The sequence below is a fragment of the Oncorhynchus tshawytscha genome, linkage group LG07, assembly GCF_018296145.1.
Source record: "Oncorhynchus tshawytscha isolate Ot180627B linkage group LG07, Otsh_v2.0, whole genome shotgun sequence".
Classification (NCBI taxonomy): Eukaryota; Metazoa; Chordata; class Actinopteri; order Salmoniformes; family Salmonidae; genus Oncorhynchus; species Oncorhynchus tshawytscha.
This window is the reverse complement of record NC_056435.1, coordinates 28,078,057-28,089,280: the sequence shown is the minus strand read 5'-3', so window position 1 is coordinate 28,089,280 and position 11,224 is coordinate 28,078,057. Positions and strand designations below refer to the sequence as shown.

At 42.3% G+C, this 11,224-nt stretch overlaps 1 protein-coding gene across 3 annotated transcripts; it reads left to right on the top strand.

Annotated features, from left to right (window-relative positions):
- Window positions 1–624: 624 nt before the first annotated feature.
- On the top strand, window positions 625–11,133 carry zmynd10 (zinc finger, MYND-type containing 10). 3 transcript variants are annotated; one of them, XM_024426694.2, is made up of 20 exons: window positions 625–983; window positions 1,080–1,203; window positions 1,311–1,401; window positions 1,638–1,685; window positions 1,795–1,915; window positions 2,012–2,109; window positions 2,214–2,250; window positions 2,358–2,451; window positions 2,635–3,534; window positions 3,722–3,836; window positions 3,983–4,099; window positions 5,336–5,389; window positions 5,511–5,663; window positions 5,808–5,896; window positions 6,013–6,107; window positions 7,959–8,131; window positions 9,299–9,424; window positions 9,536–9,657; window positions 9,810–9,935; window positions 10,162–11,133. In XM_024426694.2, exons 9-20 carry the CDS (start codon window positions 3,446–3,448, stop codon window positions 10,295–10,297), a joined length of 1,395 nt encoding a protein of 464 aa, XP_024282462.1. In that variant the 5' UTR covers window positions 625–983; window positions 1,080–1,203; window positions 1,311–1,401; window positions 1,638–1,685; window positions 1,795–1,915; window positions 2,012–2,109; window positions 2,214–2,250; window positions 2,358–2,451; window positions 2,635–3,445; the 3' UTR covers window positions 10,298–11,133. The 3 variants fall into 3 exon arrangements, with proteins under 3 accessions (XP_024282462.1, XP_024282464.1, XP_024282463.1); XM_024426696.2 differs by lacking the exon at window positions 1,795–1,915; XM_024426695.2 differs by lacking the exon at window positions 2,358–2,451.
- Window positions 11,134–11,224: the final 91 nt, after the last annotated feature.

The following is an 11,224-nucleotide window of genomic DNA, read 5'->3' as shown; positions in this document are numbered from 1 at the left end:
TAACATTGAGTGGCTCCTGCCAACATACTGACTCAACACTTTAATAATGGAAAATTGATGTAATAAATATATCACTAGCCACTTTAAACAATGCCACTTAATATAATGTTTACATACCCTACATTACTCATCTCATACTGTATGTATATACTGTACTCTATACCATCTTAATGTAATACATGTATCACTAGCCACTTTAAACAATGCCACTTTTATGTTTACATACCCTACATTACTCATCTCATATGTATATACTGTACTCTATACCATCTACTGCATCTTACCATCACTCATTCATATATCTTTATGTACATATTCTTTATCCCTTTACACTTGTGTGTATAAGGTAGTTGTGGAATTGTTAGGTTAGATTACTCGTTGGTTATTACTGCATTGTCGGAACTAGAAGCACAAGCATTTCGCTACACTCACATTAACATCTGCTAACCATGTGTATGTGACAAATAAAATTTGATTTGAACTCATAACTGTCTATGTACAATTACATTATTTCCTCATAAATGGACCAGTTTTAAGTGCATGTGTTATTTTTGACCCACACTGCTTATTTTGTATCCTTGTTGTTCCTGCAATGCACTTTTATGATTAAGGTCTCTTATCTCTCCTCGTTGATTGGTGTAGAACAGCCGTGGAGAAGAAGTGAATTGGTTGTCCAGTGTGCATTGAGCACAAGAAGTACAGCCGCAATGCTCTACTCTTTAACCTCGGACTTGTGTGTGACTCACGGACCGAGACCTGTGCCCTTGAGCCAATTGTCAAGAAGCTCTCTGGGTACCTCACAACACTGGAGGTTAGTGTCTCCTTGGTAGCATATATATAGAAGAAAGTATTGATGTTTCTATTTATTTTGCAGCTGGAGAGTGGGCTCATATCGAATGAGGAGAGCAAACAGAAACTGCTACCCATTATGTCCACGTTGTTAGAGGAGCTCAATGCTACCGGAGCCTGCACCTTACCCATCGGTATGTGTTTGCATTTGCAATTTGTGAGACAATCGTTTAAAGGTCAAACCCCGATATCTCAGTCTCACACATGCTTCTTCCCTCCCTCTTATTCAGAGGAGTCCAATTACAATCAACCTAAAGCAGGGACCCTCTGATCGTGCAGGAGTACGACGTGCCTGTCTTCACTCAGTGCAAGGACCACTTCATCAAATCCCAGTGGGATCTCACCACTCAACAGGTAGGCACACCACCACACTGATAGCAGCTCACACAGATACACCCATCCATAGTGAAAGCTAGCCCAATATTGGACTAAAGGAGCCTAACCTTACTTCTTATTCCAAGGACCTTACAAGCTCTGTTTGAAGGGCGAATTGGCTCTGGAAGGCAAAACAGCCAAATTCTCCATCAAAACGTGAATCGATTCTCAATTGAGGTATGGTTCTAGAAACATAAATCCCTCTACTTTCATATCACTTCTAAATACTTTCACAAATGCAAAATATACACTTACTGTACACTGTTTCAACCATTTTTAACACATTTGTAGCCGACAGTATTTTCCAGTGACAGCATGTTTGCGGCGTCTGTTCTCCGTTTACACACAGGTGTTAGGAGATGCAGATGGCTAATTAGCACTCTTTCTTACGCTTTTCTTCCCCCGTAAACAAGGGCTGCAAAATGGAAATATGGCCGTGTGGGAACCCTTTCCTTACAAAGGTGTGTATCAATTTAACATTTTGTTATTTTACAATTATTTCACGCTGATACGAAAGATAAGTTCCTTATGCTTATGAGCATTGCGCTCTGAACAAAACTCCCCCTACAGTCGTCGCCTTCGTCCAAGAACTTTTATGTGTAAAGGAACTGAGAGTCATGGTCTAACCTGAGAGCATACCTACAGTAACGAGTGTGGCTGACCTCACATCAAGGGTTTCAGAGAAACAACGGTCTGTCTATACTTAGTGTAATGTCATCATGAAACTGTCTCCACGATTAAAGCACTGATGAATATGTAGTTAAAAATGTGTCGAATTTTATTGTAGATCCTGGCCTACGCTGATGGGTTCAGGCATATCCAGAAGTTATCTGCAGAAGCGGATGTTGAACTTAATCTGGTCCGGATCGCCGTACAGAATTTACTGTGAGTAGTTTGAAACTGGTAATATGATGCAACAGAAAATGAAACATTTCCTTGTGAAACCATGGAATAGATTCTACAAGTTTTCTTTTGTTTTCTTTTTACAGGTATTATGGTGTTGCAACCTTGGTGTCAATATTTAAGGTATTAAAACCCTCAGCAATGAAACCTTCTTTACATAATGTGTCTTCTTCATGTGAAATGTGTTTGTGTGTACAGTCCTGTTGACTCATAGTATGCTTTCTCTCCAGTACTCTAACGTGTACTGCACAACCCCTAAAGTCGAGAGCCTGATAGATGACAGGTCCATTCAGGCGGAGTGTCTCAGCTATGTCACCAAGCAAGGTTACAATCAGTTTGGGAAGTTGTAGTCAGAAAGAGTTTGAATTTGTTACAGTCAGTATGCTGTTTGTGTTTCTATGAGTGTGTCTAGGAGGATGAATCATTACAGAGGACTGGATAAGTATTTTGATAAATATGTCTATACTCTGTGGTCTCTCATGGCAGTACCCTTTACTGTTTCTGCAGGAATGAGCTACAAAGGGCTGGACGAGCGTTTGGAGAATGACCCAAACATCGTGTGCTGGAAGTGATACCCTGGCTTAATCAGCAACCACGCAGATAGAGCAAGCCCCCTCTCAAACAAAGACAGACAGAGGTCCCATTGTACGAAAACATGAGCCTCTTGCTTGTCTCCCATCTGATGCACACGAAAGGCTGCTGTCCAGGAGAGACAAAGTGAAGTAACCGTGGCCAAAGATGCCATAAAGTGACTTCTTCCTATCACTGGAAATCTTCTGGAAAATATCTGTGTATTCAAAGGCTAAGACATGTAGGTATTTTTATACTACCAGTATGTCACCAAGCTCACTTATCTTCAGGTTTTTTCATCCAGACTCTTGAAGCAATCATTGTTGTGGGATAGTTTCATTCAGAACAATGAATGGAAGAAGTCATAAAGACCACAAAACAAGGAACAGTATACTTATTTATTAATTGTGCAAAAACTCTACTTTATATACACACTCCTTGCAATAATAAAGATGCAATTGTCGTCGTCACCCACTGTCTGACTGTTGATCTTGCACACCTCACCTAGTCTAAAGATGATTATTGCCCACCTTCGCCTCTTCCTCTCTGCGTAGGCTTACCTCGGGGATTTTGTACCGCTCTGTCTCTTGTAGTCATGCTGTCTGTAATGCGCATGCGTATGTATCCAGTAACCATGCCAACCTTTTGGTATCAGCACGTAAAGTGAGTTCGCGCGTCAAGCTGCCTCAGTCTCCACACTTTCTCTCAACTCAGACTTTTTTTGGTACAAACATTTATTGTCGAGAATATGGAAACCTCTGTTCTTTTTCCCGGAGAGGCAGAAGGATATGTCCAAAATCTGGAAACATTCTCACTCAAGGACATTGGCTCTCCAAGGTACAGTATGTCTTCCTAGTAGGAGTTAGCGTTAGCTAGCTAGATAACTTACTGTACTAGCTAGCTAGCTAATAGCAAAGACCATCTCTGGTGATAATGCCAGCTAGACAAAAGTGGCAGTCTATCTCGCGCTTTTTCAGATTCGTGGCTGCGGTATTCCATTCATTGCTTTTTATTTGATTGACAGGTGGTTCAGACAACATGAGTACATAGAGAAACTCAACATGCAGGCGATATTGAACGCTTCATCCACAGCCACTCAGGACGAGTTCGTCAAGGAGCTCCTTGTGTCACTGGGAAAGGTAATAACCGTCTTCTATAACGCTAGGTTAGCTATCACCTGTACAGGTGTGTTATGTCGTCTCCGTTTTTTTATGGACCAAAAGATACTGCACAGGTTACTGCACATGTAAACAGATAATTGATTGAACCCCTTTTTTCACCCTAGATTCCCACCCTGGTCCATGAGATGATTCTGGTGGAGCTTTGGAAACAGAAGGTGTTTCCTATTTTCTGTCAACTCCAAGACTTCAATCCGAAGAGCACCTTTCCTCTGTACATGGTGGTGAGTGCAAATACCAAGGGGGGTGTAAAGAGGGGAGATATTTCGTTTTGCGTAAAAATAAAAAATAAAAATAAAAATGTCCAGGAATTCAGCAAAACATTTGTTTAATTTAGGAAATCTGTTCTCAAGTATTCCCACGAATAAAAAAGAGATGTGATCGTGTCTCAATGTACAGTAAATAAGGTATGAAATGATTTATTTTCCATCCGCTCTGACAAAAATATTCAGACCCCATTGCTGCCAAAGGTTTTTCAACAAGGTACTGAGTAAATGGTTCTGAATACTTATGTAAATAAGGTGTTTCTGTTTTAAAAAAATATATACATTTGTAAAAATGCCTAATAACCTGTTTTCGCTTTGTCGTTAGGGGGTATTGTGTGTAGATTGATGAGGGTAAAAATTATTTCATACATTTTAGAATAAGGCTGTAACATAACAAAATGTGGAAAAAGTCAAGGGATCTGAGTACTTTCCGAATGCACTGTACAGGTACAAATCTGGACAATGGGTGGATTTTGCAGAACAGTGTAGCCTAGAAGAAGAATAAAATGTGCAGCAGCAAAATCCCACTGCACCGAGCGGTCTCTTCAAGTTTAGCTAGAATTTAGGCCGAAAGGATTTGACATGTAATTGGTTGACGATATGACATTGGCCTACGTCTCATCTTGAGCTGCGAAGAATATCAGATCTCAACAACCATTGGAGAAGTGTTTACCAGATGATATAGCCTATATCTTAATGTAGGCCAATGTCATATCCTCAACCAATCACATTTGTCATTCTTTCTGGCTAAATTCCAGCTAACTGTCCTCTTCTTCAAGTTTAACTACTTACAAAAAGGGTGCTTCTAACGAAGTCTTACAAAAGTAAGTAAATAGCCTTATTAGACTGAAATATATAAGGTAATTCCATTAGAATTATGAGACTCCATGCTCATTAGTTGCTCATTCAACATTTTCACTGCTGCTTCAAACAATCCCGAGATAAATCTCCCTTCCTAACTGTTTTACAATGTGATTGCAAAAGACATGTCAATTCTCATCAAATGAATAGGAAGTCTGACTGAAATACGGGATGAATTTAGTGGTGTTTTAATGTGTTAATAAAATGTGGGACATATTTGTTTGGTCGTGGGACAAAGGGCCAAAATGTGGGACTGTCCCGCACAATGGTCACCCTACTGTACACCCCCTAGAAGTTTCCATCTCATTTCAGCCTCTCCCTTCTCATCTACAGATTCACCATGAGGCTACAATCATCAACCTACTTGAGACAATTATGTTTCACAAGGTGAGAACTTATTTGAACACTTGCCTCAGTACCAGCACAATGTATGCTGCGTCTGTTTCAGACATCACATAAGCTACAGTATGTCCTAAATACATTTAGTGTCTGTATGTGTTGGTTACAGGACTCCTGTGAGGCAGCAGACGACTCAGTCCTGGACCTGGTGGACTACTGCCACCGCAAACTAGCCCTTCTGGCCAGCAGAGCATCCAGGGATGACACCCCAACAAAAGACCGACTCAGTCACACAGAGAGTGGAGACTCATCCTCTATACAGGTACAGGGTGGATTCCTCTTTACAGGAGCTGTCTGGGTTCCAGCTACAACATTAGAGTCAGGCCATTGCAAGTCAGGATGGTGGATTTACTTTGGTCAGTGGTGTGGATTGTAAATGTTCTGTTGTGCTGTGTGTCTGATGCAGGATTTGCAGGGTCAGAATGCGGCATTAGAGTTTGAAATTTCCCTCAAGGCTCTGTCTGTCCTGCGCTACATCACTGACCATACTGACAGGTGGGAGATTTAGCATTCACATATCATTTTTCAAATACCTTACATGCTATCGAAAAAAATAAGAAATTCTGTCATGTGGTGAAATGTATTATTTGTGATTTCTCTCTCGCACACAGTATCAGTGTGATCAATAGGATGCTGTGCACCCATAACCTGCCCTGTGTGCTGGTACAGCTGGTACAGCACAGCCCCTGGAGTCGCTATTCTGCAGGTTGGTCACTGAACGTGTATTCATGCAAATGGACAAAATGGATCAGACAATTTCCACATAACCCCATCTATGGGATAATATGATTATATCAAAACAATGGCCATCTTTTTACCTACATAGCCTAGTTGTTACAGTGTAGTAGTAGTAATGTACAGGCCCCGCCCACCTAAGGATCTGTATTTTTCAGCCATCTATTTCCTGTGTTTGAGGGGTGCAAAATCCACTTGTCTCTTAAATGTTTGTAATGACCTGTCAAACACACCCCAGTAATGGCTGAAATGGGATCAATGGGAGACATTGGATTTCTGTTGAATCTATAAGAATGCTAAAGCTTAGTCTTGGTTTCAACACACCGTCTTGACACTTGCTTCACAAAAAAGAGAAGAAAGTTAACTTTATTTTGATGAGTGTTAATTTTTTGGTGGAGTTGAATAATAATTGAATACAGTTGCCATTTTTAATAAATAGATGCGCTGAAATGAAAGCAACTTCAGAAAATGAACACTTGGATTATAGTGATATTATGTCTGATTTCGCAAATAGTGTATGTTTTGTATAATCTAGAGCCAAGTATGTTGAATTTTAATCTTGAGTGTATCTTGCTATTGCCACACTTGTTGAATTATGCAAGAGCACTAGACAACAATGAAGCAGTCTAGACAGTGCAGGTGAGTGCTGGTAGGATAGACAGAGCAGGTGAGTGCTGGTAGGGTAGACAGAGCCGGTGAGTGCTGGTAGGGTAGACAGAGCAGGTGAGTGCTGGTAGGGTAGACGGAGCAGGTGAGTGCTGGTAGGGTAGACGGAGCAGGTGAGTGCTGGTAGGGTAGACTGAGCTGGTAGGTGAGTGCTGGTAGGGTAGACGGAGCAGGTGAGTGCTGGTAGGGTAGACGGAGCAGGTGAGTGCTGGTAGGGTAGACGGAACAGGTGAGTGCTGGTAGGGTAGACGGAGCAGGTGAGTGCTGGTAGGGTGAGACTGGAGGGTAGACAGGTGAGTGCTGGTAGGGTAGATGGTGCTGGTAGGGTAGACAGGTGAGTGCTGGTAGGGTAGATGGAGGGTAGACAGGGTGAGTGCTGGTAGGGTAGAGGTGAGTGCTGGTAGGGTAGGGAGCAGGTGAGTGCTGGTAGGGTGTGCTGGCAGGTGAGTGCTGGTAGGGTAGACAGAGCAGGTGAGTGCTGTGCTGGTAGGGTAGACGGAGCAGGTGAGTGCTGGTAGGGTAGACGGAGCAGGTGAGTGCTGGTAGGGTAGACAGAGCAAGTGTTTGGTGGTTGCAGCTCTGGTCCTCCCCTTTATGTTAATTTTCTCATATACGCTAAGTTCACACCAGGTGTTTATGCAAATGAGGCACATATACTTTTATTTATTTTAACACAAAATATTTAAAAAATACCTAATACAATAATTAAATGTACAGTACCAGTCAAAAGTTTGGACACACCTACTCATTGGTACTGTGTATATGAGTGCATTCTAAGAAATAATTCCCACCAAAATCACTGAACTCCATTTCATTATTTGTCCATGCCAGTATAATGTTTTATGCACTATAATTCAGTCAATATCTGCGGATTATAAACATTTTAAACGTTTGGAATGTCTTCATTCATTGTCCAACTGTTGCATTTAAAAAAAAAAATGTTTTTAAAACCTTTTAACCATTATGATGACCAGTCCTGTGTGGCTCAGTTGGTAGAGCATGGCGCTTGCAATGCCAGGGTTGTGGGCTCGATTCCCACTGGTGACCAGTATGAAAATGTATTTGCTCACTACTGTCTGTTGGTCTGGATAAAATGTAAAATGAAGTAAGAAGCCCAACCTATCCCTCATTACCTGTCCTTTGTCTCCCTCTACAGGTGTAATGGAGAAGTACATGAATGGAAAATGGCAGAAAGTTCCATCTGAAGACCGTCTAAAGATGACTAAATTGGACGGCCAAGTCTGGATTGCTCTGTACAACCTGGTGCTGAAGGAAGACTGCCAAAGGAAATATGACTTCAATAACTTCAACAAGAACCAGCTCTTAAAGGTACAGTAGCCTCAGCCAGTACTGGCACTTCTGACTATAGGAGCTTCTAAAACCTAATGGTCAAATCTATAGCTCAGGAAAAATGTCTGGGCCAGATCATTATCCTTTAATCCATCAATCAAATGTATTTATAAAGCCCTTTTTACATCAGCCAATGTCACAAAGTGCTATACAGAAACCCAACCTAAAACCCCAAACAGCAAGCAATGCAGATGTAGAAGCACAGGGGCTAGGAAGAACTCCCTAGAAAGGTGGGAATCTAGGAAGAAACTTAGACAGGAACCAGGCTCTGAGGGGTGGCCAGTCCTCTTCTGACTGTGCCGGGTGGAGATTATAACAGTACATGGCCAAGATGTTCAAACGTTCATTGACCAGCAGGATCAAATAATAATAATCACAGTGGTTGTAGAGGGTGCAACAGGTCAGCACCTCAGGACTAAATGGCAGTTGGCTTTTCATAGCCGAACATTCAGAATTAGAGACAGCCGTTGCAGTAGAGAGAGTGAGAGCTCCATAGCCACAGGCAGAACAGTTGAAACTGGTGCAGCAGCACGACCAGGTGGACTGGGGACAGCAAGGAGTCATCAGGCCAAGTAGTCCTGAAGCATGGTCCCAGGGCTCAGGTCCTCCTGGAGGGAGAGGGAAAGGGAAAGGGAGAGAATTAGAGAGAGCATACTTAAATTCACACAGAACACCGGATAAGACAGGAGAAATACTCCAGATATAACAAACTGACCCTAGCCCCCTGACACATGAACTACTGCAGCATAAATACTGGGGGCTGAGACAGGAGGGGTCAGAAGACACTGTATAGTATAGCCCACGAACATCTCCCCCACGGCACGAACCCGATGGGCGCGCCAACCCGGACAGGAAGATACACGTCAGTGACTCAAATCGTATCTGATCTCCCCTCCGATTAGGAGATAGATGAGGTATCCAGCTGCTGTTTTGACTGAGGTGTTTCCTATTACTGTTATTACCATGATTGTATCTCCTTGACTATATGTGAGGATAGCATTATGATCTCTGAGAACTCTGTGCAGGATAGCGTAGGTGGTCTATCAAACAGACCACCATGCTGACCAGAGTACAATAAATGTCCAACTCAAACTGAAACTTGAACTATGAAATGTCAGAAAATCACCCATTATATTCTGTGTGTAGTTACGAGGTTTCCTGACGGAGGTGTTAGTTGACCAGCTGCCCAACCTGGTAGAGCTCCAGCGATTCCTCAGTCACCTCACTGTCACAGACCCTGCCCCTCCAAAGAAAGACCTCATCTTGGAACAGGTGAGGAACACACTCACACAAGGAACACGCATGCGTACACACAGGAACATGCGCACACAGGAACACAATGAATTGCTGTCATACAAATAAATACCGTCCTTTTACTGGTAGATTCCAGAGATGTGGAACAACATTATGCGGGACAATACAGGGAAGTGGAAGGCCATTGCCAAGTACCAAGTGAAGGAAACATTCAACCCCTCAGAGGAGGACCTGAGACAGCAAGCACTCAGGTAATACTCAGCCTGGTGTTATTAGTAAAGCGACTGAATGAGACCAAAATCTTTAAGGGTGAATTTAATATTGGATGGGGTTGAGACATACGAATGTGAACCTTTCTGTCTCTGTTACAATCTATACTGTTTTTGAATCATCCTTTGTCTAGACTGGCCCAGACCTATAACCTGGATGTGATGGAGAGTTTGATCCCTGAGAAGCCCAAGTGTGGAGCCTGTGGGGCCGAGGCTTCAAAGAGATGCTCCCGCTGCCAGGGAGAATGGTACTGCCAGAGGTAAGACTGGTTACAGTGAAGCACCATACAGGGGAATGCACCTCCTTAAGTAAATATCAAGAGGATGGTGCTGCCACTTTTATTGTGAATCTCTTACTAGTCTTGCAACAAAAGATGTACTCAAAAGACTGAAAAAGCCATTGGTTTTATTACCACCCCTTGGTTCAGGAGGTTCTACATTGTTCAGCTGAATGAGATTATATGTGTTGTTCCTCTGTCCTTGTAGGGAATGCCAGGTGAAGCATTGGTCCAAACACAAGGTTGCCTGCCAGCTGATGGCCGACGGCACAGAGAAGCTCCAGAAGGACCTGGCCGTAACGCCTACAGAGAGAGAGGCAGACATAACTGACATATTGGACTGAGTGATGGGAGAGAGAAGGGGCTAAGTCAATGGACAGTTCTCTACCTAAATGCCATTTGGGATGGGATTCGAATGCAGTTGGTTTTGGACTGTTTAATGTAAACATTTTGAGGTTTGTCTCAATTCAATTCCAACTTCTAGATTTTATGAATTACAATAATAATCTAACTCGTGATTAGAAGAGTTAATTTAAGTAATGAACTGCTAAGCCTTTGCTATCCCTTTGATCTCAGACCTGATACTGAGTGGAACTCACAGGTTGAATTTGGGAGGGGGCAGAACTCAAGACCTTTAATAATCAGCTCTCCTCTGTTGTAGCTTTTTTGGGCTTTTTTTTAATGCTTTCTATGCTTCTGTTATATATATTGAGAGAAACAATGTGTAAGTACAAGAATAGCCTATGTTTTCGGCTACAGGTGTTTTGACTCATCATCTTGGTCAGTGATCCTGGGATCAGAATCTGCCTGTTGTTCGGGTAACAGCAAGTTATCAATTTCACGGGGTTGTATTTCAAAGTAACTTTATCCACTTGATTGTTAAGACTTTGCACACCACTTTTAAAAAGGTTTGCCTGCCATGTCTTTAATAACTCACACCCCGTTGTTCACGAATTACACAAACCGTTAATTGCATAAGCCGTCAATGGATGATTACGCAAATTATTATCCCGTTTTTATTTGAATGTCACTGGGGTGGGGATTTCACACACCCCTCACTCCTGCTCTACTGTCCAAGACTCAGAAGCACCCCCTATGTGAAAGAATTCCGCATGTCAAGAACAGTAGGCTGCTCTTCACTTCCTTTTCTTTCTGTTATTAAATTGTTACTGCTGCATCATATGTTGGAGTGTCAGAATTGGGTGACGGACGGTTACAAAGTAAACATGCTGCTGATAGTCGTGTTTTTCGGAAGAGTGGTATTTCCGTTA

Bases quoted from the DNA above. Each gene is read 5' to 3' on its own strand.
- zmynd10 (XM_024426696.2), top strand. From the start codon at position 3,446: ATGGAAACCTCTGTTCTTTTTCCCGGAGAGGCAGAAGGATATGTCCAA. The intron at 5,390-5,510 runs GTGAGAACTTAT...TGTTGGTTACAG, and splicing joins AGACAATTATGTTTCACAAG to GACTCCTGTGAGGCAGCAGA. The intron at 9,936-10,161 runs GTAAGACTGGTT...CTGTCCTTGTAG, and splicing joins GGAGAATGGTACTGCCAGAG to GGAATGCCAGGTGAAGCATT.